The sequence below is a fragment of the Panthera onca genome, chromosome C2 (genome assembly GCF_046562875.1).
Source record: "Panthera onca isolate mPanOnc1 chromosome C2, mPanOnc1 haplotype 2, whole genome shotgun sequence".
Lineage (NCBI taxonomy): Eukaryota > Metazoa > Chordata > Mammalia > Carnivora > Felidae > Panthera > Panthera onca.
The window spans coordinates 60,267,559-60,294,605 of NC_138347.1; the positions used below are offsets into that span (position 1 = coordinate 60,267,559).

General features: G+C 43.9%; 4 protein-coding genes across 11 annotated transcripts in view; 2 read left to right on the forward strand and 2 right to left on the reverse strand.

Annotated features, from left to right (window-relative positions):
* The window catches only part of GRAMD1C (GRAM domain containing 1C), a 102,518-nt gene extending 91,595 nt beyond the window's left edge, over positions 1–10,923 (forward strand). For 2 of the 3 annotated variants that reach the window (XM_078453015.2, XM_060639961.3), the window contains 4 exons: positions 709–766; positions 2,732–2,842; positions 3,069–3,174; positions 9,219–10,923. In XM_078453015.2, coding sequence (XP_078309141.2) covers positions 709–766; positions 2,732–2,842; positions 3,069–3,174; positions 9,219–9,299 — 356 coding nt within the window. In that variant the 3' untranslated portion in view covers positions 9,300–10,923. Of the gene's footprint in view, positions 1–708; positions 767–2,731; positions 2,843–3,068; positions 3,175–3,633; positions 4,238–9,218 lie in introns of those variants that run through there. The other variant, XM_078453016.2, reaches the window with a different exon arrangement.
* On the reverse strand, positions 9,915–12,265 carry LOC144612828 (uncharacterized). Its single transcript, XM_078432566.1, has 4 exons — positions 12,010–12,265; positions 11,252–11,953; positions 10,666–10,746; positions 9,915–10,022 (listed from the first exon to the last, which is right to left on the reverse strand). Exons 1-2 carry the CDS (start codon positions 12,263–12,265, stop codon positions 11,304–11,306), a joined length of 906 nt encoding a protein of 301 aa, XP_078288692.1. The 3' UTR covers positions 9,915–10,022; positions 10,666–10,746; positions 11,252–11,303.
* Positions 12,030–22,770, forward strand: ZDHHC23 (zDHHC palmitoyltransferase 23). Of its 4 annotated transcripts, none has more exons than XM_060639962.3 (5): positions 12,030–12,141; positions 12,426–12,697; positions 14,687–15,397; positions 16,877–17,044; positions 19,154–22,770. In XM_060639962.3, exons 2-5 carry the CDS (start codon positions 12,546–12,548, stop codon positions 19,419–19,421), a joined length of 1,299 nt encoding a protein of 432 aa, XP_060495945.1. In that variant the 5' UTR covers positions 12,030–12,141; positions 12,426–12,545; the 3' UTR covers positions 19,422–22,770. The 4 variants fall into 4 exon arrangements, with proteins under 4 accessions (XP_060495945.1, XP_060495947.1, XP_060495949.1 ...); XM_060639964.3 differs by having other exon boundaries at positions 16,886–17,044; XM_060639966.3 differs by lacking the exon at positions 16,877–17,044.
* Positions 22,771–24,152: 1,382 nt separating this feature from the next.
* Positions 24,153–27,047, reverse strand: part of CCDC191 (coiled-coil domain containing 191) — an 89,983-nt gene continuing 87,088 nt past the window's right edge. For 2 of the 3 annotated variants that reach the window (XM_060639955.3, XM_060639958.3), the window contains one exon: positions 24,154–25,680. In XM_060639955.3, the coding sequence (XP_060495938.3) occupies positions 25,536–25,680 (145 nt within the window). In that variant the 3' untranslated portion in view covers positions 24,154–25,535. Of the gene's footprint in view, positions 25,681–27,047 lie in introns of all 3 variants that reach the window. The other variant, XM_060639956.3, reaches the window with a different exon arrangement.

Consider the following 27,047-nt stretch of genomic DNA (forward strand, 5'->3'; position numbering starts at 1 on the left):
GCTGCTGGCTGCTTCATTCTGTTAACTTCCTACCTAGCATTTACAGACATTTGACTTCTAACCCTTGAAAGTACTAAACTGATGATATGCTTTCAGTCCTTCTGTACCTGTCGGGTCCAACCCAGCAAATTGCAAAGATGGAATTTGACTCTTATTATCCCCATTCTCAAATTTGAAGACATCTTGCCTCTACTCTTACTCCCTTTCTCTTAGAACTATAAAACTGTCATCCTCATTCTACATTATCAAATCCTCTTCTAAGGCTTATATCTTAGTGTGAATGTTTATTTACTATTTAAATTTAAGCTCTTTAGTTTTGGAATTTAAAAGTTTGGGCAACAGAGAACAGGTGAGGGTGATTAAAAAAATTAAGGAGGGAAGCATTGTATATAAACCCAGTTCAAATATTATTTGCAGAGATGGAACTTCACTAGAGATCATACGTGATGTATTGAATTGCTTGTTTATTTAGAGTAAATTAATTGTAATGTAGGCCAAACATAGGTTTTCTTTTCATACATTAGTTTCACATTAGTCAGGATATTAGAAATCAAAAAAAGGGTGCTGGGAATTCATCCTATATCAAGTTGTTTTTACATTCATGTACAAAATTTCTTCTCCATTTTTTTTCAAATGAAGTTAAATTTTAACCAGTGTTAATCACAATCCTGTTCTAATGTAAATTTTTTGTGTGTTTGTGATCTGCAGGAAAGAAAAAGGAAATGGAAATCTGTAATACTGCTCTTATTGTGGTGATGAGTATTTTGTAAGTATTTGTTTTGCATGCTTATTTTGCTTGTGCCTTCACTTATCTTTTAATGGTTTCCAAAAGGATTTGAATGCATTTGTATGTTATTGTGTAGAAATTGCCACTATTTGAGGCGCCTGGGTAGCTCAGTCGATTAAATATTCCACTTCAGCTCAGGTCATGATCTCGCAGTTGGTGAGTTCAAGCCCTGCGTGGGGCTCTGTGCTGACAGCTTAGAGCTTGAGTCCTGCTTTGGATTCTGTGTCTTCCTCTCTCCCTGCCCCTCCCCTGCTCATGCTCTGTCTCTTATATACTTCAGTCTGACAGTTTTTGATGTATGATTTTCAGGAGAATTATTAAATCTGAGGGAATACCCCAAGTACACATTCAATAAATGTTTTGTTTTTCAAAAATTAATCTGATTTATTTCTACCATCATAGGTTTTTACTGGAAGTTCCATAGATTTAAAGAGAATATTCATATATGCAGGCTGGTGAAATGCCAATAGTGCTATTTTGCTCTATCTGATTAGACCAATGATCCTTACCCTCTAGGATCACTTGTGAAAATGCAGATTTCTAGGCCTGAGTGCCAGAGATTGGGTCAGAAGGTCTCGAGCAGTGAGCAAGAACCTCAGAGTATTCTATAGGAATCTACTTAGGCAGACATATTTCGACTACTATTATCTACATGGATGTATTTTAATATTGAGGTAGTCCATTAGATTTAATTGAATTGGTTCTGACTGGGTGATACACTCTTGGTGAATATACTTTGGAATGAAGTTCTTATATCCTCTGTTTTTTCTAATTACAACTTTCAGAACATACAAATGTTTGATATACCTTTGAGCTTTACGAAAGGCTTTCATATTCTGTTTAAGTTGGTTTGCTCTAATAATTTTGAATATTAAATATTAGCAGTGATCTTTTGTATTACTATGTAGAAAATTTATAGTCAGAGGTTGAAATGTTGATCTATATACCATTTCAGTGCCACAATAATTTCATAGATTTGATTTCCTTGTTCCTCCTTAGTTTTCATTTTTTTAAACAATCTTCTTTGGGCAGGTAAAGATGAATTCTATGTATTTTTAAGGGAAGTCAATATTTTAACAGAATAGGAAAGATATGATGCCACCTATATATTTGTATATATGTGTAATAAGAAATACTTCCATTCAGTTGAAAGGCTGCTGTGAGAACCAATACAGTAAATCCATTTAGCATGTAAGATTTTATATATGATGCAATTCACGCATATTTGGGATTTGATACTTCCTTTGTCTAAGTTGAACTAGAAGAGATTTTTGCTGAATAGTAATTCCAAAAATTTGTTTTGGCTTTCACAGGGAATAAGGTGCATGACTATCTACATAAGATCAAGTCCATATTGATCATCATTTCCTTTTTGAAGTGCAGCATAATGGGGGTATAATTGCTTAAGCTGAAAGCACCCAAAAATAGATCTCTCAAGGTTACCTGGTAGATTTCTAAGCTGGTGGTCGCTCATCAGCACTGGCTGGGATTCCTTGCAGAGAGAAGAGATGTCAGGGACAATCCCAACCTGCCATTTTGAGGACTTTTTGTCACTCTAGTTACCTTCTAACTTTTTCCTCACCATCCGCTTTTTACCTAATTACCTCATACCATAAAATAGAGATAACTGATTTAAACAATAACAATAATTGGAAACTGCTCTGGACAACGTACATTTAAAAAAAATTTTTTTTAACGTTTATTTATTTTTGAGACAGAGAGAGACAGAGCATGAACGGGGGAGGGTCAGAGAGAGAGGGAGACACAGAATCCGAAACAGGCTCCAGGCTCTGAGCGGTCAGCACAGAGTCCGACGCGGGGCTCGAACTCACGGACTGGACAACGTACATTTTTAAAGGTTTTGCGTGTCTGTTCTGCACATGGCAATGCTTTAGGTCTGGATAAGAGTGGATTAACCAGGTACAATTAATTTGCTCTGCCTAGTTTGCTGTCGCTAGTTCTGTTGAATGTGACGCTGTTTCTGAAGCTGTCAAGGATAGAATCTGCTGCTCAGTCCCTTTACCGTCTCCACCTCCAAGAAGAGAAATCTCTGCAGTAAGTCTTTTTTTCCCCCCAACCTGTTATTATTTCAGTAATTCTCTAGCTGCAGAAAACTGAATTCCGGTTTAGAGATTTTGGTTTGCTAACTATACTTTAGTCATAAGGTTTTTTTAATTTAATTTTTTGCTTTGTTTGCAAATTCATAGGACACTGATGATTTCTAGAAATGACAAGATTAGAAGCTATTCCCCTTATTTTTAAGATGGTATTTTTTTTTCAGTTTAGCCTCCAGTATGCTGTCAAGAGCAGAAAGTATTGAGAAGAACAAAGACCAGGCCCATCATTTAAAAGGAGTGCTCCGAGACTCTATCGTGATGCTCGAACAGGTAGGCAACTCTGTGTACCACACTACATAGTACTTTCATACCAGTATGAAGCAGTTACTCTTCTGGTTGTGTGAGAATATTTACCATACCATTATTTGAAGAAACCCCCCTCCTAGAGACAACTATCCTTGCCAGTTTCTATATTATGCATTTTATATGTATAGTCACTTGCATTTTTTTTCAAAATGGGAGCATACTGTACACACCATTGCATACCCTCATTTTACAATTAGTAATATATTTTGAAGATGTTTCCATATCAGCATGTACATTTGACTCTTGAATAATGTCAAGGTTAGGGGTGCCGAGCACTGCACAGTTGAAAATCACATATAATTTTGACTCCCCCAAAACTTAACTACTAATAGCCTACTGTTGACCAGAAGCCTTACTGATAACAGAGTCGATTAACACATATTTTTATTTTATTTAAAAAAAAATTTTTTAATGTTTATTTAGTTTTGAGAGAGAGACATCATGATCAAGGGAGGAGGGGCAGAGAGAGAAGGAGACACGGAATCTGAAGCAGGGTCCAGTCCAGGCTCCCAGCCATCAGCACAGAGCCTAACGCAGGGCTCAAACCCACAAACTGAGATCATGACCTGAGCTGAAGTCGGATGCTTAACTGACTGAGCCACCCAGGTGCCCCTCGATTAACACATATTTTATATGTTACATGTATTATGTGCTGTATTCTAACAATGAAGTAAGCTAGAGAAAAGAAAATGTTATTAAGAAGATCATAAGGAAGAGAAAACACATTTACAGTACTGTCCTGTAAAAAATCCACATGTGAGTGGACCCTCGCAGTTCAAACCTGTGTTGTTCAAAGGTCAACTGTATACATCTACCTCATTCTTTTTATTGATACTTCTATATAAAAATTTATGCTTAATATTAACTTTTTGTAGAAGTATACTGTATACACTGTTGATTATTTTGTTTTTATCTATTCACCATATATCTTGGAGATGCTTCCATATTAGCATAAAAGCAGCTCCTATTAACAAGTGCATAGAATTCAACAGTATAAGTGTACCATAATTACTTATTTTACCAGCCCTCCATTAAAGAATAAACATTTAGGTTGTTCTGATGTGTTGCTATAAACATTTATCTCTTTAAAAAAATTTTTTAAAATGTTTTATTTATTTTTGAGAGACAGAGACAGAGAGACAGAGCATGAGCAGGGGAGGGGCAGAGTGAGAGAGAGAGAGAGAGAGAGAGACAGAGAGAGAGAGAGAGAGAGAGAGAGAATCTGAAGCAGGCCCCAGGCTCTGAGCTGTCAGCACAGAGCCCGACGCGGGGCTCAAATTCACGGGCTGTGAGATCATGACCTGAACCGAAGTTGGACGCTTAACCAACTGAGCCACCCAGGTGCTCCTGAAGATTTATTTCTTGAAGACAGTATCATCAATATGTGATACTCAGTTCCATGAGTCAAAACTTAGGATTCCCTTTGAAAAATAAGATTACTGTTTCCGTCATAATATAGTACATGCGTACTTTTCAAGCTTAAAAAAGAGAATGATAGAAGAGTAGAAAACTTATAGTTCTAGCATTCAGACATAGTCACTATTAATATTTTGTTTCCTTCTATCCCTTTTTTCTGGGCATTGGTTTTTAGAAGATTCATTTTTTTCTCAGGATGCCATGTGGGGCATTTAAGTTGCCCCAACTTAAAGGTGCTTCAACTAGGCATTTGTCACATGCGCGGTATCTACAGCTCTTGGTGCCGTTCCCCTCCCACTCTCAGTGGGAATAGGTCATATTTGCACTTTCCTCCTCAGCCTCCTGTTTCCCCGACTCTCAACTGATGACTGTGCCTCAAAGAGAAAAGAGAGTTTTCCTCTCCTTCCGTAACCAGACCTACAGACCCTCCAATTGCTGCACTCTGTCCTCTTGTCCACAGCTGTCAGAGCATCGCTCTGCCTGTGAGGAGAGTCCCAGCATGTGCTAGTGGGAGACCCTGTTCGTCCATCACCCTCAGGCTTCCCATTTCAGTCTCCCTCATTCAACTGGATCTTTCCCATCTGCACATGGCCCCTGCTCTAGTCTCTTCTACATCAAAGCACCCACGCCATCCACATCCTTCTTTCTCTGCTCCCTTTCACAGTCGGGCTCTTTCCCAGTTGCCTGTGGTGGCTGCCACTACTTTATCCTTCATAACCTGTTCACTTTTTTAAGGTTTTATTGTCACCAAAGTCACTCCTTCACATGGTTAACTTGTTCTACCAGGCTCGCTCAGAAAAAAAGCAGTCCCACTATATACTTTCCCAAATACAACAATCTTTAACTCTTTTAGTTTCTTTTGGTGTGTACCTCCATATTTATAAACAACAAGCATGTACTGATACTTCTTGGTTTTTCAGTTTTAGACATGATCATTTGACCCATTATGGAAGACAAACATTTTGTTTTGTTTTCTTTCACCTCTTCCTGCCTCCATTTCTGATCCCCCATGCTCCCAAAGAAGTTATAATCTTGGTATGATCAGCATCCAGTGTTTATTTTGACAAAGTTTGCTATTCTGAGCTGAGCGATGGAATAAACCAGGACTACTTTTTCTTTTCTGTGCTTTTTCTTATTCCTGAAATTGTCTTACTACTGTTGGTTAATTAACCATTATTTATAAGTATGTCATCTCCTAAAGCTCTGTTTGTTTGTAAGTCTCCTGTCATAACCTTCATTCCCCTTGGGTATTCTGTGGGTGGAGCCTCCTGGCTGGCTCCAGTCAGGCCCAGGGGCCCTCTCTGCAGGGACACAGCCACCATCCTAGGGCTTCCTGTTGAACACCTCCTCTGTTTCCCATATCCAGAATGTTTTCTGCTTTCCTGGTTTACTCCCTCCTTTTAATGGAGAATATTGTCTAGTAGCATCCTGAGAAAGAGAGCATGGAGGTAAATATTTGAAGACTTAATCTGTGTGCAAGTTTTTTACTCCATCCTTTCCCTTGATTAATAGTTTGGCTGGGAAGAGAACTCTAGCTTGGAAACAATGTTTCTTCAGAGTTTTTAAGACATTGCCCCATTGTTTCTCTGCTTCTAGTGTTGCTATTGAAAATTCTGAAGCTATTACCATTCCTCATCCTTTAATCTGGAAACTCATGCCCTTTAGTTCTAGGAAATACTGAATTATACAGTTGACGATCTCCTCTCCTCCACTCTCTTTTCTGACTTTCTGCGGCTCCTGTAATTGAGATGTCTACCTTCTTTTGGACAGACTGTCTAATCTTACTTTTTCTTTTCAGCTTCCATCTTTGCCTTTTTGTTCTGCTTCCTCAGAGTTCCTCAACTTAATCTTCACTAAATTGTCCCTTTTTCAATTTTTGCTAACAAGTTTTTGATTCCAAAGACTTCTCTGAATTTTTTTTTATGGCATTATGATCTTTTTAAATGACTATAGTATCTTCATCTCTCTGATCATATTACTGATGGCTAAAAACTTTTTCCCTTCTTCTTGCATACTTATTTTCCATCAAGATCCTTTCCTGTTTTGATTTCTGTTCTTAAAGTTAGGAGATTTCGTTACATGTCTGTAGTCCTTGGTTGTCTGCTTGTGTGGATCAGAAGTTGTTAAGCTCGTAATGTAGGTTGGGCTGGTGTCTCCTGAACTTCTCTGTAGATCTGGCTGGGCTGTTGGTTGAGAAACCCTGATATCACTGTCTTTGGGTCTTTCCTCTTAGATTGGTCGGTTTCTACAAAGAAGTGTCTTCCAGTCTCCACCCAAAGGATTAAGGGCTGGCTGCTGGCATTTTAGGAGGAGAGCCAAAGTAGAGGGATGGAGGAGGGCAGGGCAGAGGAAGATGGTCTCACCACTCTTTTATACAATCCCCATTTTGGGGATTGTACCACTGTCCTAAATGGTGTCTTATTGTCCCTGGGTCAACCAGAGATCCTCTCCAGATGATAAAATTGTAGACCTCTACCAGGTAGTAGAAGAGCACAAATGCCATTCAGTCATTACCTTAGTCCCTTCCTCTATATTTCCACTTTCAGAGATTCCTGTCAATTCCTGAGGCTTTTGAGGATCCTTCAGGGTAGATTTGGTTGGTTCTCAGCTTTCTCTGCAGTTCGCTTAGGAGTTCACTTTTTCTGGTCTCCTAAGTCATCCATCTGCTTTCTTGTTTCCAAAGTTTTGCCTTTTCTGTTCTCCCTGTCCTTGTGGATGTATGCCTTTAAAGAGTCCCTTTATTGTGCTTTTAGTGGGTTTCAGGAGGGAGTAAAATTGGATGCCTGTGTTTAAGCCAGTATTCGCTCTTCAGGTCACTCCTGCCTTATTTTCTTCCCCATATCTTCCACTGATATTGCTCCGGCTAAAGTCCCCAGTGAGCTCTGGCTGTTAAAATTAATATAGCTGTTTTTAGTTTTCACCTTACAGTGTAAGCATTTGACAGAGCTGACCACTCTTTTCATGAAATGTATCTAATCTGGCCTTCTTTAAAACTATAAAAAAAAATCCAGCTTTATTGTGATATAATTGACATACTATAAAATTCGCCTTTTAAAGAATTCTTAATATATTCACAAAGTTATACAACCATCACCACTAATTCCAGAGCATTTTTATCACCCTCAAAAGAAACCCTATATCCATTAGCAGCCTTTCACCATGCTTCATTCTCTCAGCTTCTAGTCACTAATCTGCTTTTTATTTCTATAGGTTTGCCCACGCTGGACGTTTCATATAAATGGAATCATATACTATATGGTCTTTTGTGACTGGCTTTTTTTACTTAGCATAACGTAAAATGACTTTTTGCTGGTTAAAACTATCTCCTCGACTTGACCTCTTCCTGGTCCAATGCTCCAGACTTTCTGCGTTAGATTCTCTTCCCTTCTCCTCTCCTTCCCTTCAAGTGGCCTCATCCACTCCCCTAGGTTGTGCCATGTGTGCCATTGACTCCCAGATCCACTTCCCTTACCCTAACCTCTTCCCTGAGCTCCAGACTCATGCGGTCACTTGCTGACTTGGCATCTTCTCCTGGGTACTGACAGGCCACCACAAATTGATCATGACCAAAGCAGACTTCAGTTTTCATCCTGAGCTAAGTAGGCCTGATTCTCCTCTAGTTGACGTAATTTCAGAAAATGACACTATGATCCTCCAGTCAGAAATTTAGTGCATTGTGTGAGCATATATGTATAGATGTGATGGTACGTTTTAGTCCTGTATCCCTCACTAGTCTGTCAGCTCTAGGACAGCAGGGATGGTGCCTATTTGGTTCACCATTGTATATGCAGTGCTTAGTACAAACCCAGCATGTGAGAGGTAAGCAATTAACATTTACTGAATGAACAAAGGAATGAATACAAAGAAGAATAATTCTTGCTCTCAAGTTGCCTATAATTTTATTAGAAAAATCAGATATATTGTTAAAGACTATAAAAAAATACAAAGTTGGGGCGCCTGGGTGGCTCAGTCAGTTAAGCAATCGACTCTTGGTTTCGGCTCAAGTTGTGATTGCAGGGTCATGGAATCGCACTTCCCACCCCCCCCCCACCCCCCATCGGAGCAGAGCCTGGTTGAGATTCTCCCTCCACCCTCTCTCCCTCAGTGCGGTCTCTCAAAATTAAAAAAAAAAAGTACACAGTTAAGTGTTAAGTACATAGTAATGCTTTGGGAGTTTAAAGGCAGGATGACTAGGGAAGGTGACACGGAGACGGTGGTGATGGGTAAGTTTTAGATGGGTGAATACAAGCGTGAAGGAAACAGCAAGCAAAGGCCTGGAGGTGGCACTTGAGTCGTTCAGGGGACAGTGGCAAGACCACTGCCACTTGAGAAACCATTTAAGGAAACAACCTACTGGGAGGCAGAATGTGCAACAGGACAGTGCGGGGAGAAGAGCGGGGTACAGTGGACAGGAAGAGCTCCTGAGCAGGCGTACTGACACACACCCGAAGCAGCTGGCTGTTGTATAAATTCAGTCTTTTATCTGGGCATCAGTAGAAACAAAACTATATCAAATATATAAATGTAAACTTTTGGCATAAAAATAAGCAGGTGAAACTTAATCTGATTTTGAAAATTAATTTTGTTTGCAGTTAAAGAGCTCACTTGTTATGCTTCAGAGAACTTTTGATCTACTAAATAAAAACAAGACTGGCATGACTGTCAAAAGCTAGTGATCTCAAGGCCTGAAACTGTAGAGATACTTGGAACTAAAAGAAAACGTCTTAAAGAAAACCAGAGGATGAAGGATTTTAATTGTCACAGGAACATTTCCATATTTTCTCATTATTGGTACTTTTAATATGAACAATCTTTTTAATAACATTAATGTGATGACTAGTCTCTGATGGCCTTAATGATCCATTCTTTCACTTCTTATACGTAATTCTAAGCAGTGGATTTCTCCAGTGGAAGTATTCTCCAGTGGATATTTCAGGTGAAATACGTTGTGGACTTGAATTTCTACAATACAAAAAGAAAATGAGACACTCCGAACTGAGTAGTATGGCCTTGTTTTTACAGTGAGATTTGAAGTTTGATGCTTTATCTGTTAGTACAGAATCAGTACGTGTTCGACAGGCTGCTTTCCCAGTTGAGATACACTGAAGATGCTAAAGAAAATTTAAGAATAAACCTCTGTATCATTATGAATTGTGAAGGACCAGGTTTCAGGCATGTATTATAACATTTCTGAGTTTGTGTACTGTAAATATTACAGTGTCTTCATTTTTTCTTTAGCATGGGAATTCAGTAGTCAGGTTCTGAATCTGCAACTTGGTAACTATTACCTGAAAGGTTCTTCAGCCGTTGTATCTTTTTGAAGATAGATGTTTCAGGAGCTATGAGAGGTGAGATTATCTTGCCTCTTCATGTATCAAATGGTGGAAGAGTAAATTCTGGAAAAGGAGACATGTAGGGTACCAACACTCAAAATGAAGAACCACGTGCTGATTTTAAAAACGAGAGGATTATGTTAAAATCTGGGCACTTAGTGGCCGATCAAAGGAATACTTGAACTAAGTGTGGCTTTAGCTTAGCACTCTTTCATGGTGGAAGCGAACCACCTGGTTGAAAATAATCTGTGGATTACTTTTCAGGAGTCATATATGTCTTCACTTACTCATTCACGTGTGTAGCTTGTTTCAGTTGGGAAGTTATAACCAGACACAAACTTGAGCTCTTCAATAAAAACTTTTGGGGGCACTGTATCCCTGTACTAGTGCACTGACTGAACTTCTAGGCCAGACAGAAGCTTGGCTCTTTCACAACAATTTTTTAGGCACGTATGTCTCAATATGATGTCTTTGGAACAAGAGAAAGATAGTGCCGAGTAATTTGTATCTATTCTTACTGTTTGGACAATTACTTCCCTTTAGTTATATGTTTCTTTTTTCCCCCAGAGTCACCAAAGCCACATGAGATAGCTAAAGTCATTTTTGAGATGCCTGTAGAGAATGAAAGTATTAACTTCATTACAGGGAAAATGGATTTCTCTGGGTGGTTCCCAACAAACCTACATTGGGGTACCAGTGTACTTACCTGGGGTTTTTGAAAAAAGGATTTATGAAGTGTCTGGCTGTGAGCAAGAGTCACTGGATATTAAACTTTAAGACTTGTTCTCTGTTAAATTCACAAAAATGATCAGTGGCAAGCTGAATGTTCTTGTGATGTTACTTAAAACTTGTACTTCATAAACATACCTCAAAGGAAATTAACAAAGTTGCTTTATAGATTGACTGAACATGTATGCATGCAGAATTCAATTAATTGCTTGATACCAATAAAACCCAAAATGTCTGAGTTGTAGTTTTTCTTTTTCTGTTTAAAAAAAAAAAAAAAAACCCAAACAAAAATAACTAGAAACGCTGCTACAGTGAAAAAGTGTATATGGGCCTACACTCTTAAAATTTTGTGCAAAAATAAAACCCAAAGAGGACTCTACGGTCATCTTCGGGCAATTTCATTTCAAATATGCAGACTGTTGGAACAAAAGTACTAGTAGGCCTGCTGGTCTAATGTAGAATCTGCTTGCCAGAAATCATGAAAATGAACAAGCTTTATAAATTAACAGCTCAGGGACGGCGATGGGCCTTTAAGGGAAGGCTGGAGAATTTGGGGGCGGTACCTCGGGAACAGTTCGCGGTGGAGATCTCCCCCTAAGCCTGTTGCCAGCGTCTTTATGAAGGGTGGCCCACCCACGAGTCCCCAGTACTTTGGGAACCCTCCGGGTTCCCGGGGTTCCCGTCTTTCCGTCGGCACTTCCCCCGGCCGTGGGTTTGGGCTTGCCCCGCCCACGTACCGCCCGCCCGCGGGCACTGGCGGGGCCGCACGGGGGCCGGGAGGGGCGGAGGTGCCGGGCCAGCCCTGCGCCTCGCCGCTGGCGCCCGCGCCCGGGAGCACGTCCTCGGGTCCTCGGATCCCCGCGTCCTCCGGGCGCCAGGGCCTCGGGCCGGGGGAGGGGCCTCACCGGCGGGCCCCGCGGGGCGGCGGGCGGCGCACGTGCGGACGGGCGGGGATCCCCGGCGCCGGAGGCGGGGCACCCGGAAGCGCGCGCGGACTTGCCACACCGAGCCCGGCGGGCAGGGGGGCGGCGGGGAGGCGGGCGCACTGCCCGGGCCGCGGCCGGCTGTGCTCACAGGTGGGCGGCGGCGGCGAAGGCGCGGCGGAGCGGAGCCGGGGTCCTCGAGACTCCAGCAGTCACACCGAGAGCCCAGCGGCTCCGAGCTGGGAAGACGCGTCCGCGCCTCGGGAGGAACCGGCCGTTCTCCCCGCCACCTCGGCCTCTTTGGCTGCAGCCGCACCTCGGCCCTGGAGCGCAGGTAACTTCCTTTCCAAGGTCATTCTTCGGGCGGGGCGGCGCTCGCGGCCCGCCCACGTCCTCACGGTCGGCGGAGGCGGGAGAAGGGCGCCCTGTGCGGAGCCGGAGCGGTGGGGCTGGACGGCGACTCTGAGCGCTGCGCGGGCGCCTGGTGGCCTCCCCGGAGCCGGCTGCAGACGCCGGCCGCAGCCCCGAGGGTGAGTTTCCACCTGCGCCCAGTCTTTGGGCGGGGACCGCTCGGCCCTCCCCAGCCTGCACCGGCAGGTGAGCGCAGCCGCCCGCGCCCTGGCTGTCCTGGGCTGTGTGGTCGGCTGTCACCATGGGAACGGCTGGTGCCCAGACGGCTCCAGCCCTGGTGGGAAGGGACGGTGAACGCGGTTGGGAGCCCTTAGAGCTCACTGTCTGGCCAAGCCGAGAGAGAAAAGCATGATGAGAACGAGACACTCCCTCCCCCTCTTTCTTCTCATTTTTGATTTCTCAGGCGTTGGCGGATAATCAGAGAGAGGCGTGGATGTGTTTACAAGATGAGTTGTGTTCTTTCCACCTTTACCTTCTGAGGGCTTCTTACCACTCATGGTGACAGGTGGAAATCGTGACACAGATGGGCAGTATGAAGCCAGTGAAGACAAACAAAGCGGAAGAACCTGAATTGGAGCCCCTGTGCTGCTGCGAGTACATAGATCGAAATGGGGAAAAGAACCACGTGGCTGCCTGTTTGTGCGATTGCCAAGATCTCGATGAAGGGTGCGATAGGTAAGGGCGGAGTGTTTCTTGATGTTGACCCCCTGGCCGTTTTGAGAACTACCATGCATACTTTAAGCTTAGCCATCCACAACACTAGAATTTGCTACCGATGCTGTTTCCAAGGGTCTGAAATAGTCGTCTTTTATGTCAAGTGTGAGGGTTTTGTAAAGATGAATTATTGGGTAGTGCACAACTGCACAACTGTCTATTCGGCTCAGTTTAGTAGCACATAATTATTTTTTTCATTTTTAAAGGGAGAAGATGATGGAGAGAACAGGCAAATAAAGGGATAGTGGCAAGTTAAATGTATAAAAAAATAAAGTACAGACCCGCAGAATCCGTACATTTAAAACGAACACATTAGTACCAGAAAGTGCTTACATCCTCAGTGGTCTCAGCATCTAGCGACCAACTACTCGAGGATGGACTGCACCTGGCCACAAAGGGTCTTGAGGGCAAAGGATCACTTTCCTGCTGTTGGAACGGGTCTTGCCAGAAGGCCCTCCCTCCCCCAACTGGCTGTTTTCAGCATGGGCAGCAACACAGTCTTGACCGATATTATTGTATTTGGATTTTGTTTTCACCATTAATGCCCAGTGTTGGAAATTACTATCCAAAAAATGATTTTTAACATCAGTGAGAAAAATTTTGTGCCCAACAGTAATAACAGGTTTTATCCATTTTCTAAATAATTATGTATCTAAAAACTGTTGCCATATGGAAAGCATAATGTGGGAAAAGAATAAGGACGTTTGGGAAGTTGCTTTTCCCTTTAATAATTATATCTGGTTAAAAAAGTCACCACAGAGGCACATTGTTGACTTAGAGCTTGGTGCATCCATCTTGACATGAAAAGTGTTCTTGGGACATTGCAGTTTAGAGCCCTGAAGACCCCATAGTCCTTTTGTAATTTTTCCTTGATAGTGTCTGTAGTCTTTTTTACAGGTGTTTTTAAATGGACTCAGTCTAAAGTCCATACTGAGAAAATGGAGCACTCTGCTTTAATGAATGGAAAAATGATGCTGTTTCCACAACTTCCATCAGTCGAGACCACAGCTCTTCCATTAACCTTCCAGCTCTTCCTCTCTCCTAGCCCTTGAGACCTGGGCTGTTGCTGCGTTCTCTCCTTACCTGTCTCTGGAGATAGGCTCCCGGTCTTTCCACTGTCCTGCTGCTCAGTACCACTCCCATGTAGTTATCTCCCCTCAACGTTCAAGGTGTTGCCTTATGTTTCCAAATTGTCTGTCTACGGTCAGAGTTATTCCTTGAGCTGATCGTTGTCTTAGGAGCCCAAGTGTGCAAAAAATATGTACAAATACTGCGTGTCCACGAGGCTTAGTCGTTTTTCTCTTACCGGTTTGATCTCCACTCTTAGGCAGCCCCCTGGCCTTGCTGGACAGGTTTACTCCTTGGCACAGGACAGGTTTGTGCTGTACATGTGCCTCTGCATTGGGCGGCCTCCCTGCCTCCTGTCCCCCCCCAGCTCCCCACACCAGTGCCAGCCAGCCGTGGAGATCAGGCGCCAAGCCCACGTTTGTTCACAGAGACCCATCTAGAGACTCCACCCGGAAGTGTTTCCTCTGAGCACTCCTCAGTGTTTGCCCACAAGAGTTCATTAGGCGATTTTGCTGCTTTGTCCTGAGATTTCCTGAATTCCCATGTTGTCTTTGCAACTAGATTGTGAATTGTTGTGAGGATCTTAAGTCTCTATACGCCCCCAAACGTAAACAGTACTTGTACAGAATATGTGTGTATTCCTACATATTTGCTTCCTGGAGAAGTGGTTTTTAACTGTTACATTTCTAAACGGTAGCTAGTCTCTTTCGTATTAAAAAATGATATGTGATCCGAAAAGCTCATGTTTAGTAGTATAGAAGTAGAATACTTGGCCTTTGGCCTCTTTTATCATTTATCCTGCTGTTTGGCCTGTGGTGTTGAGTGTTTTTTTGTTTAGCAAACCCCATGTGAAGTGCCTTCTTTTTGTGCTCTTCTGAATAGATGGATTACATGTAAATCCGTGCAGCCGGAGACTTGTGAAAGAATCATGGATACTATTTCTGATCGCCTCCGAATTCCTTGGCTTAGGGGAGCCAAAAAAGTTAACATTAGCATCATTCCCCCGCTCGTCCTACTGCCCGTCTTCCTCCGCGTGGCTTCCTGGCATTTCCTCCTGGGGGGGGTGGTTTTGACCTCCCTTCCTGTGCTGGCTCTGTGGTACTACTACCTCACTCACAGAAGGAAAGAACAGACTCTGTTTTTCCTGAGCCTCGGACTGTTCTCTCTGGGCTACATGTACTATGTGTTCCTGCAGGAAGTGGTCCCCAAAGGGCGTGTGGGACCCACTCAGCTGGCTCTTCTTACCTGCGGGTTATTTCTGATACTCTTAGCCTTGTACAGAGCCAAGAAGAATCCAGGCTACCTCAGAAATCCAGCAAGCAATGACAGACCTCTAAGCAGCGGCCAGACTGAATGCCTGACCAGAAAAGGGCAGGAGAAGACCAAAGGGTTCCCGGGCACAGAATCATCGGGTAGTCTCAACAACCGCACGCTGAAGGATGAGCCTAAGGGCTCTTCCAGGGTGTTGGTTGGAAGCCCTACCAAGGTCAAGGAGGACTGGTGTGCCAAGTGCCAGCTGGTGCGACCAGCGCGGGCGTGGCATTGCCGGATCTGTGGCATCTGTGTGAGGAGAATGGATCATCACTGTGTCTGGTATGTTGGGAAAATCTGGTGGCTTGCAGAGTGTAAATTCACGTGAGACTCTAGCTGTGTTTGCTCCTCCTTTGCGCCACCCTAAAATCTCACTCGTTCCCAGCTTTACACCTTGCAGATATTTGTGTGCTGGCATGATATTCCCACTGAGTCACCAGCTTCCCAGTCTCACAGATGTAGTCCCCTCAGTCATTTCCTGAAGGGTGGTGGTGGTGTTGTTGCTACTTTGCTTTTCCCTTCTTAGCTGTCCCTCTGTTACCTTCTCCTTCCTGCAAGAGAAGTATCTGCAGTCGAATGGTGTTTTTTAAAAAAAGAAGGGATCAGAATCCGTATAGGCACGTTTCCCTGTGCTGTGCCTTTTGAACACAGAGCTCAAGAAAGTGTTCCCATATTTGTAGGTGACCCTGTCCCCTCACCATCCATCCTTTACCATTCTGATGACTCCTGGTCTGCATTGTTGAGGGAAGGCCCTACCAGGTACCAGGTACCTTCCTGTTTTGTTATTTGTAGAGTGGTGGGCGCTTTTTGTTTTTTTTTTTTAAGTTTTATTTATTTATTTATTTTGAGACAAAGAGCAGGGAGAGGGCAGAGAGACAGGGAGAGAGAGAATCCAAGCAGACTCAGTGCCATCAGCACAGAGCCTGACGTGGGGCTTGATCCCACAAACCATGAGATTGGGAGTCGGACACCCAAGTGACTGAGCCACCTAGGTGCCGTGAAAGTTGGGCTTTTTTGGTACCTTCCAGCTGGCCAGTGCCAAACTAGGACACCCATACTATATGAAGTGCAACTTTTGAAGACAGTGTTGCTGTTTCACTGAGCGAATCTAAAATGGTGTAGTTGATTCTGAATGCTGTAAGTAGTGCATTTGCTGCTCTGTAGCTCTCGAGGCACTTGTGGTCAGGGAATTATGCTTTTTATGGCTAGGATGCTGAGGATTCTGGTCATGTAGCCTGCCCCCTCGCCCATAGAAGGGGACGTAGGGGAGGAGGAGGGTGCAGCAAGGCCAGGAGGGCTGGGAATGGACCTCAAGTCTGAAATATTTGCACCAAAAGGAGCAGCAAACAAGGGGCTCTTTGTGAGCAGGGTTTCTGCAGGCCCTTGTACACCTTTAGTCTACACTCTTAGATTCTTACATCTTGTTATGACCTGGAACTATTTGAGGGATTTTTTTTTTCCCTTTTAAACAACAAGGCCTCTGTGAACAAATGGTTCCAGAGAAACATTTGGTGATAGTGGCTGTGGGGGAATTGGTCTGCAAACCTATAAACCAGCAGTTTGTTGGCCATAGAGGCAAGGCCCCCCTTCTTTTTCATTGAACTGTACTTGATCTACAACGTTATATTACTTTCAGGTGCACAGCGTAGTGATTCAGCATTTATGTCCATTATGAAATGATCACCATGATGAATCTAGCTACCATCTGTATCGAGAACTTTTTAAAATGTTTGCTTTTTCTTTCCCTTATGCTGTTTTGAGGATAAATAGCTGTGTTGGAGAATCAAATCATCAAGCATTTATACTTGCCCTTTCGATCTTCTTGCTAACTTCGGTGTATGGGATAACACTGACCTTGGACACCATTTGTAGAGATAGAAGTGTCTTCACAGCTCTCTTCTATTGTCCTGGAGTTTACGCAGATTACAGGTGAGATGTGGCTGCCGTAGCACAAAGGCCCGTAGAAGAGGGAACAGATGTTGCCGTTAATGTAAGGGGCTGTGATTTGCTGCCACGTCAGTTTTTAACCAAAACATGGGACAGGTTATCGGATGCTGGGTATCCTTGAAATTGCCAACCGAATTGTGCAGTGGACAGGTGTGTTTCTCTAGGGTGCTGACCGTTGACCCTTACAGACTGAGGAACTAGTACACTGCAGGGAGGGCAGGGCTCAGGCAGGGAAGTCCGGAGTCAGATAGATGACCACGTGCATGGCCAAGGTAGCAGTAGTGAAACTAAAGCCATAAAGGAGCGGTCCCAGGGTATGTGTGTGGTCTATTTTGTCATAGATTGTCAAGGCAAGACAATCTTGCCTCCCTTTGTTGTGGCTTTCTCATGCTCTTTAGCCCTATCTGGATTTATTGCTTCTGATCCTTTTGTGGTGTGCTCACAATTTCTGTAACATTTCTTTACTTTGTAACCTCCATTGGTTTTTCCTGTTCTACTTTTTAAAATATCACCACTCATGATTACTGTGGTATCTAGGTCACAATTTCCTTTGTTAGGTTGGGGCACATTTATATATTGTGGAGATCTCCATGCTTTGTGGGAAGCCGGGGTTTTGCAGCTTTGGCCGTAGCCAGCCCCTCCCCAGAGCGCTGTGGGCCCCCTGCCTGTGTTCTTTGCGTCCTCTCTTCCACCTTTTCCTCTGAGGAGGATGCTGTGTGGGGTCTGTGGTCCCCAGTCTGAGCTAGGACAGCTCTGCCCCATGGTCCTTGTCTGTCTGTCTGTGTCTGTCTTTCTTTCTCTCTTTTTTCTTTTCTTTCTTTCTTCATTTTCGAGAGACAGAGTGTGTGCAGGTAAGGGGCAGAGAGAGAGGGAGACACAGAATCCGAAGCAGGCTCCAGGCTCTGAGCTGTCAGCACAGAGCCTGACACGGGGCTCAAACCCACGAACTGTGAGATCATGACCTGAGCCAAAGTTGGACGCTTAACAGACTGAGCCACCCAGGCACCCTCCTTTTCTTTCTTCTTACTCTTTGTTTTCAGAACAATCCCCGCTTTCCCTACATAGTGCCTCTGTGGAGGTATTTGTTTACATTAGTTTGTGGCCAGATCTCCTGTTGCTATTCTCAATCTAGAGGTTTGTGAGCATTAGTAGAATAGATTGGTCCTCCTCCTCAGGGCCAATTCCTTTTCTTTCTGTACTGAGAGTGTTAGTAGGTTGTGAAATGTGGGTGATAAAGTCCCAAAGCAGGGCACGTCTTTGTGTTGCTAAGCATGAGTTTTGTGAGCTTTCTGGGGGCCACTGACATGGAATGAGGAACATGGTCCGCCGTTGGTACTCACCCTCCATACAGGTGCTTCACGTCACCCCATTGAGCCTGGTTTTCCTCATCTCTGGTGAGTTAATCATCTCTGAGTCACTTTCAGCTTAACAAATGAAGATTCCTTGGGATGGGTTCATTTCCAGCTGACCCTTCATTTGCAAATATTTGAAAAGAGTCAACTGGCAGACATTAATCAGTAGCCTCTCCTCGCAGTCTGACTGATGAGCTGAAAGGAGCTTTCTTGTCCGGTGTGATTCTGTTGGCTTGAGGAGGCTGGATTTATAGACATCAGGACCTGTAGCGGTTTGTGTCCATCAATGTTGTACTGATCGTACTGACAAAATGGGGATGCAGGGCCTTAGCACTGTTCCTGCGTTCCCACCCACAGCTTCCTGGAGGATGTTTGTAGCAGTATCTGCTCAGTTAAGAACGATTTTGGAATTGTTCATTCATTCGATAGATTCGGGATGCTGTTCTGTGAGGCACTGTGTTGGTCGCATGGGGGACACCAAATACAAAAACGTCCTTGCTACTGTAATACAACATTCTAGAAAAAGAGGCACCGATAATTATAGCATAAAATAGGACATGGGAATAGTTCTGTGTTAAGCGTTCTGGTGTCCTGAGGGTGGAAAAGTATCTTCCAATCAGGATAACTGGGGAAGGCACCAGAGTCCTTCGTAACGAGTACTGCGCGTGTCAAATGTTAGAATGGTGCCACTTACCCACCGAAGAGATTGGTAGTCCTGACCCGCCCTTTCTCCTCCCAGCTCAGCGTTGTCCTTCACCTGCGTGTGGTACTCTGTGATCATCACGGCGGGCATGGCCTACATCTTCCTCATCCAGCTGATAAACATCAGTTACAACGTCACCGAGAGGGAAGTCCAGCAGGCCCTTCGACAGAAGACGGGGCGCCGGCTCCTCTGTGGGCTCATCGTGGACACAGGCCAGTACAACCGGGGCTTCCTGCGGAACTGGTACCAGTTCTCCACCCTGGGTGCCCACCCCTTCCACCACCCTGCCGAAGACATTGTCTGAAGTGCCTTCTGTGTGGCTCTGTGAGGGGCGGCCCCTCCCTCTGCTCCCTCCCATTGTACACTTCAGTGTCCACGCAGGATGTTCGTTTTTATCCCCAGTTTCCTAAAGGCTGTATAGGGCCATGCTCAGGTTTAGACATTGGACTGGGAAGAAATGAAGTTTCCTGACTTCAACCTAAGAGATTTTTTTATCGAAGCAGTAAAAGTAGAGCCATTCTTTTCCAGTCACCTTGTTAACTCAGTCACCATGTGGAAAAGGATGTGGATTGCTAACGCACAGATTGATAGAAGCAGTTCCCATCCATTACTAGGGGAGAAAGAGTTTGGATTAGGGTAGTTTCCAGTCCCTCTTTCAATTCCTGATAGCCATGTGACCCTTAGTTGAGTCACCTCCCCGAGTCTCAGGTTCATCTGTAAAGTGGGGGTACTAATAGCACCTGCCCTGGCTTACCTCACAGTCGTGAGGGTCGTGTGAGGGATGGGGTATGTGGAAAGCACTGGAAAATGACTAAAGCACTCAACAGGTATGAAGTATTATTAGGAAGGTTCTAAGTTTTCTAAGAGAAAACTGTTTATAGATCAGAATACTGAAGCCAAAAGTATCAGAGTAATCCACTTTCAGCTTTTCAGAATGGAAGAAAGGTCCTGAAATACCATATTGTACAGTTATGGCAACTTCTCTCTTTGAAGTATTAGACATTAACTACTCAAACGCGGTAGAGGATGACCAGATGGATTTACACGATCTTCTGATCTTGAAGGGACACTTGATAACAGTTACGATTACTGGTCGTGTAGTATACGCTGGTCTTGAATTCAGGTGATGAGTCCTTGTTTTTCATCTTATTTCTTATACATTTATTCTCTTTGGATTTACTCTACATAACTCCAAACTCCAATAGCCATTACTGTTTTTTCCCCTCTTTCCATGCTTCACCTGGGAAGGTGCTAGAGCACTTAGGATGAGGCTGGAAGAGGAGAACAGACACCCCGTGGGGAGCATTTTACCCTCTTTCCTGGGTAGAGTGGCTGGTTACTATCAAGGGCTTGATTTTTTTTTTTTTTCTCATGTAAGTAATTCAGACACTGTCGTTACAGCACTCAGTTGCAAAAACCAGTCTTCTGGCATTCACAATTCTTCTGGCATGACCTCTCTGAGGAATTGACTGACATCTTCCTACTTGCACATTACTTCTCATTCACTGTTCCCTAGACAAAAGTATCTCACTTGGAGAGAAGAAACAGGGTATATGTGGTTTCCATTAATTAATGGACTACGATTCCTCCCTAGCTCTTCCTAAAATAATAAGTTGTCTCTTTAATTGTATCTTTAAACTGAAAATGTACAGAAGATTAAGTACTTATAGAGAATGGGTCTATTCTGCCATGGAATTAGGATAAGGCGATTTTGGATGGGGAAAATACCATCTTGAATTATTTGGCTTTATACGTGTACTTATTTTGCAATCCCAAAGAAAATTCATGAATCCTTAAATTTGCTTTGGCTTATAGCTTCATATAGGGGAAATATTGCCAGCTTTTCCCGTCTTTCTGTGCATGCTGCCGTAGTAAGAGGTTTATAAATGTCAAGAGGAAATACTGCTCCTTCCTGCAACTTTCCCTCTGGAGCTGGCACCGTCCCTAGTTCTGCCATGAAACGAAGTTGTCCTTAAGACACTCACCACATTTTTATATCAGGCTGGTCGCTGCTCTCCCCAGAGATGGATTGTTTAACCAATGAGAGGCTCCGTATTCCCCTGGGACGAGCCAAAGAGCAAGTCTGGGGATGTTAGCAGTCTGTGGTTTCTACAGTGATGCCCTTGCCCTGGCCCAGAGTCAAGCATTCGTTTGGAGTTAACGTTGGATCTGACAGGACTGATTCTTTTCTGTGTGAGTTCGAGAGAGTAATGATGTCAGGGACAGCACATGTGGCCAGAAACCTCTATTTGTCATCTCTTAAACACCAGATGTGTAGGCAACTGATTGTCTAAACAGTTGATGATAGAATTCATAGAAATGTTAGCATAGTCGGTAATATGAGCCTCTTGCTAAATCTTTAACAACCATCAAAACCAGACACAAAGAGGAGTAGTCCCCAAAAGACCAGGGTCATGTGGGAGGATTGAGAGCGACTGCCATCTTCATAACCACGCAGCCTTCGAGTTTATCCGCATGGGGCCTCTCAGGCTCCCTCACCTGCAGGGCTCCTTATATATTATTCTGGCTGGTGGGAACTAAGAGGCTTGTTTTAAGTTCCTCGAGATCTTCATGATTGGTGTTTTTCAGAAGAAAGCTCAAACTTTTGAAAACTTCAGTGGTTTAGTGGGGGTAAAAGCCTACTGAAATATTTGCACCAAAAGGAGCAGCAAACAAGGGGCTCTTTGTGAGCAGGGTTTCTGCAGGCCCTCGTACACCTTTAGTCTACACTCCTAGATTCTTACATCTTGTTATGACCTGGAACTATTTGAGGGATTTTTTTTTTTTCCCTTTTAAACGACAAGGCCTCTGTGAACAAATGGTTCCAGAGAAACATTTGGTGATAGTGGCCGTGGGGGAATTGGTCTGCAAACCTATAAACCAGCAGTTTGTTGGCCATAGAGGCAAGGCCCCCCTTCCCATCCTCAGCCTGTTAATGAACATATTGGATATGGAGCTTTATAAATGAGCTTCTATAATCGTGGTCATGCCATTGTGTATCATTCCTAGGGAAGAGAAATGAGTCCATTTGGAGGATTTAAGGGAAAAAGTAGTTAAGGATCGGGATTGCATGAAAGGAGAAAGTCCTTCAGTATTTAAAATGTTTTTTATGATACCCAGAGAGTACTTTGTGGTTACGGCGGAGCCCCCTGAAATGAACTGACCTTTAATAAGCCTTAAGTGAGTTTTAGGGACACTGCTGCTCACCTCACCTCAGCCACCTCTGTGTCTGCTTATGATGCTGGAAATCTTTGCCATTCAAGTAGTGTTGTCCTTTGGTGAATGAAGTAATTGTTATCTTCCACTGTGCCACCTGCCTAGCAGAAAGGCTGCTACAAACTTTCTCTTATGCAATAGTCCTTGGTACTTCTAATATTTTTAGTAAGAGAAAATTTTCTATACTAGAATCTTCCACTGCCAGAAAACAATGCCAGTAAGGTTCGCTGGAATACTGACCATCTGCTTAATAGACTAATTTCCTTTGGGTAGGAAATTAGCTTTTTATTACAAAACTAATATAAGCAAAAATACGACATCTAGAAGCACAGTCTTAACCAGGATGTTTAACAATGTTTTGTGAGCTTTAAGGGTCTCTTTAGATGAGGTAAGTGGGTTTATAGGACTTCATTTGAGCCATATTTTGGTACCCTGAATTTGAAAAAAAGAGAATTTCCTCAAGCATGGGATGGTAGAGACTTTTGCTTGAGGCACCTGTGTGGAATCTGGTTTTCTGCCACGTTATATCAAACACTGCCAAGGTGATGCAGGGGGAGAATGAGAGCTGTGCTTCGTGCTGAATAAAATCCCCTATGTTCTCCCCGGCGTTTGCTGTGGTGAATAGACACTTCTTGCAAAATCAGCTAAATGTAATCTTGTTGCTCATGGGCTGTTAACCTCACTTCAGTCGGCACCAAGTGCTTCACTGTAGTTTTAGCAGCAAAGACCCAGTGGTTAATGGAGACAATTTTCTTAGAGGTTGTGGCCATTTCTGGCTACATTTCTGAGTTGGGCTTTTGACTTCCTGCTACTCCAGCCTTCCTGGTGGCACCTTTACTCCTAGAGAATTCATACTTTAAAGGCAAAGCTTTAAAAGCAGAGCTAGTCTGTTCTGGTTCCCAGTGCGACAGACATCCTGTATTTCTTCCCACGGCACCACTGCCAAGACGTCACGTCACAGAACTTGGGAGCTCAACCTGCTGCGGGCCTATGGTCTGGGGGGTTGGATGGTTTGAGTTGTTGGGGGCGGTGGAGCCATTTCACTTGATTACATTTCTGGGTCTGATGTTAGACTAAAGGACACCCAGGAATGTTTACTATTCAATGTTTAATGTAACTGGCCCAGCAACGTGCGAGGGGATTCCCGACGCCAACTCTGGAGGCTACGGGCTAAACGTTTTGCACTGTTTTTATACTTGTGTTCATATCCTCTTATCACCTCAGACTCAGACACAAGGCCTTTTAAGTGGAGATTTAAAAAATTACTGCCATTTATGTAAAATAATGTACTGTGACCGAATTGCTTAAATAGAAAATAAAGTGCTTTCTTTAAGGGAAATGGTGTTTCTTAGTGTGTCTCCTGAACTGTTTTGCTGTAAGGGAAGCCTGTGTCAGAGCTGGGCGGCTGCTTTGGCCACTGAGGGGTCCCTGTCCTGTGACCTAAGTTACCCCTAGCCCTGGACTGTCCTTTTCCTGCCGGTTACATTTTCTAGTTTTATAGGCCAGGCATCCTGCTTATTTGGACATTCTGTCAGCAGTAATATTTCTAATGTCTTAGGATAGTCCAGCAAGAAGCAGAGGTCACTGACAAAGTGATTTTCCCGTGTGTCTTTAGAAGGTTCCCGAAATAGGTAAAAAGTCCTCACTGGCCCAGTCACAATATGGGTTGCTAAAGACTCACTGTCTAATTTGATGCTTGAGGTGAAGGAGAAATAAAGGAACGCTTAAGAGAGAAAACCTAAGCTTTATGAGATTTACTTGGGCCCTTGGCATGTTGACTTAAGGGGCTCATCCTTCCTTATCTGCAGGCCTGGCACTGCCCTAAAGTTGATATTTGGCATCTGGGTGCTAATGGTCGCCAGGGTTCTGTGCTGCACCACACGCAAGGGTGGTGGAGGGTGATTTGGTTGGAAAGAGATTAAGCACGAGTTCGTTTCAGTCCCACTTTCTTTGGTGCCTATTGGTCTTAAAAAGAGTTTTTAGCTGACACCTGGATACTCACATGAAAGGATGCATGGGGACAGGGACTCTGTAGAAGAAATAAAGTTCGGTCGAGGGCGTTTTGTCAGTTCTGAGTAAATCCTCACATGTGTTCCGGAGACAAAGGATGGGGGTGGCTGTGCTGGTGGCACAACAGCACGTCCCTTCTAGGGAGCGAGAGACAACAGCGGTTTCTTGAACAGCAAACGTGGTTTTATTTTACCAGCTTAAAATTTCCAGTTACCAAACAACAGTAGTGACCTTGGAGCTGCAAGGGGCCTTCTGGTTTTACTGGGTGCCCTTCTCTATTATACTTAGATTTGTTACAGTAAACCTGTTGTTTGTGAGGAAGTGTTTTTTTCTAGCACGTAATTCAGACAGTCCACAGGAGAGCATTTTTCAGTGTTTATAGTCTTCTGCACCTTAAAGGTAAATCCTTCTTTGAATCAGAGAGAAGTATCTCGGTACATGGATCAAACTGAGCTGAAGACTAGAAGACAGACCGGGTGTATTACCTAGAAGCTGCAGCTGTGAGCATGAACACACACGTTAACGAACTTCCAGACTGCTTCTGATGGAGCTGTTGGCTTTTGGAATCCCCTTCACGCTGGTCAGGATGCTCCAAAAGGAGGGATCTCCGATGCCGCAGTTTCTCTGAAATGAGGGTCCGCTGCTGGCCCTTTGCCACAGCTGCATGGAAGTCCATCTGATACGTGCTCTTCCATCAGGGGTGGGCAGAAGGATGGGGCCTTGCAGCATGTCTGTTGCTGATGCTGACCTTCTAGATAACTGAGCACCTGTGACTCCTTTTCCAAATACTCGCTACCTTTCAATTCTATCGAAGGTACATTTGTCAACGACCAATGTTAAACCATAAGGACACGTTTTCCTTCAAAGACTCAGGCAAGCAAACACTTGTCCCCTTTTAAAGTTTATGATGCTAAAAATATATAGGATACATTTGAACAGTTGAGCTTTAGACTGTTCTTCTGAATGCTCCTGCTGTGATAAATGCTTTAATGAATTAGCAATCCAAGAAGAGTCAAAGAAGGAAGTGAAAATTCCCCAGATAATTCCTCCAGTCCAAGAAGTATTTGACAGAACACAAAGCAGGCATATGCACGTATGTGCGGATGGCCATCCACATGCCGCACTGCACGTGCACACCGTCCCCCAAGGACTCCTGGGACACGAGGGCCTGCGTCTGCTGCTGCCACGGGAGTCACGGTGGTGCGGGCATCTGGAAGTCCGGGAGAATTTCAGCTACCTTCCTGCGGAGTTGCTTTCGCCTTTCTTCTTTTATTCTTTCCTCTTTCATAGAGTTTGCAAACTTCTTCCACGTCTGAAATGTGATCCAGAGAATCCTCCTTTAAAAATAAAAAGTAAAAAGTAAAACACCAAGGGAAAAGTTTACTTTCCATCAGTAGAAGAATAATTCTTTGAATAAAATGTTATATAAGAAATACGGAGATCAGAATCGGAATTCAGACAGTGAGAAGTGCTATGAAGAAAATTAAGCAGTGAAACAGGATGGAGTGACTGATGGGTTTTTATTTTTCATCCAGGGGTCAGGGAAACCCTCTCTGAGGTGACATTTGAGTGGAGCACCCAGTGGCCTCTGAAAATGCAGGCCATGAGACATTCCCGGGTGATGTGGTCACAGCCTGCACCTTGTGCTCAAGACAGAACCAGTGGACCGAGGGCTCCAGCAGCCAAACACCTCAAGGCAAAGATGCTGGAAACGCAAGTGCAGTACCACAGTCACAGACTGAGTCCCAGGCACTTAGACGTATGGGCATACTTCATTTTATTGCATTTCACAGATACTGCATTTTTTATAAACTGAAGGTTTATGGCAGCAACCCTGCACTGAGCCAAGTCAGTCGGCTCTGCTTTTCCAATAGCATTTACTTATACTTCGTGTTTCTATGGTGCATGTTGGTAATTCTCACAATATTTCAGGCATTTTCATTATCACAGTATTTGTTATGGTGATCTGGGATCAGTGACCTTTGATACTAACATTGTAACTGGGGCACCACAACCCATGCACAGACAAGGCGTCACACTTAAGTGATAAACGTGCGTGTTCTGACTGCTCGACTAGCCGTTTCCCCATCCCTCTCCTTCACCTCAGGCCTCCCTATTCCATGAGACACAACAATATTGAAATGAGGTCAGTTAATAACTGGCCTCCATGTGTTCAAGTGAAAGGAAGAGTCGCATGCCTCTCACTGCAAATCAGAAGCTAGAAATGATTAAGCTTAGTGAGGAAGACATGTCTAAAGCCAAAAGAAGCCAAAAGCTAGGCGCCTTTTGCCAAATAGCCAAGTTGTGAATGCAAAGGAAAAGTTCTTGAAATTAAGATGCTTTTCCAGTGAACACGGGAATACTAGGAAACCAAAACAGCCTTATTGCTGATACGGAGAAAGTCTGACTAGTCTGGATAGAAGATCACACCAACCATGACATTCTCTTCAGCCAAAGCTTAAGCCACAGTAAGGCCCTAACTCAATTCTAGTTAGGCTGACAAGGATGAGGAAGCTGCAGAAGAAAAGTTGGAAGCTAGCAGAAGGTGGTTCCTGAGGTTTAAGGGGAAAATCCTCTCCATGACATAAAAGTGTGCAGTGAAGCAGCAGGTGCTGATGTAGAAGCTGCAGGGGGTTATCTGGAAGGTCTAACTCAGATCAGTCATGAAGGTGGTAGCCATGCTAAACAACAGATTTTCAACGTA

Coding starts and splice junctions, on each gene's coding strand:
- LOC144612828 (XM_078432566.1), bottom strand. CDS start 12,265: ATGGTGACAGCCGACCACACAGCCCAGGACAGCCAGGGCGCGGGCGGC. Junction 11,954..12,009: donor TTCTCCCGCCTCCGCCGACC/GTGAGGACGTGG, acceptor GACCTTGGAAAG/GAAGTTACCTGCGCTCCAGG.
- ZDHHC23 (XM_060639962.3), top strand. CDS start 12,546: ATGGGCAGTATGAAGCCAGTGAAGACAAACAAAGCGGAAGAACCTGAA. Junction 12,698..14,686: donor CTCGATGAAGGGTGCGATAG/GTAAGGGCGGAG, acceptor TCTTCTGAATAG/ATGGATTACATGTAAATCCG. Junction 15,398..16,876: donor ATGGATCATCACTGTGTCTG/GTATGTTGGGAA, acceptor TGCTGTTTTGAG/GATAAATAGCTGTGTTGGAG.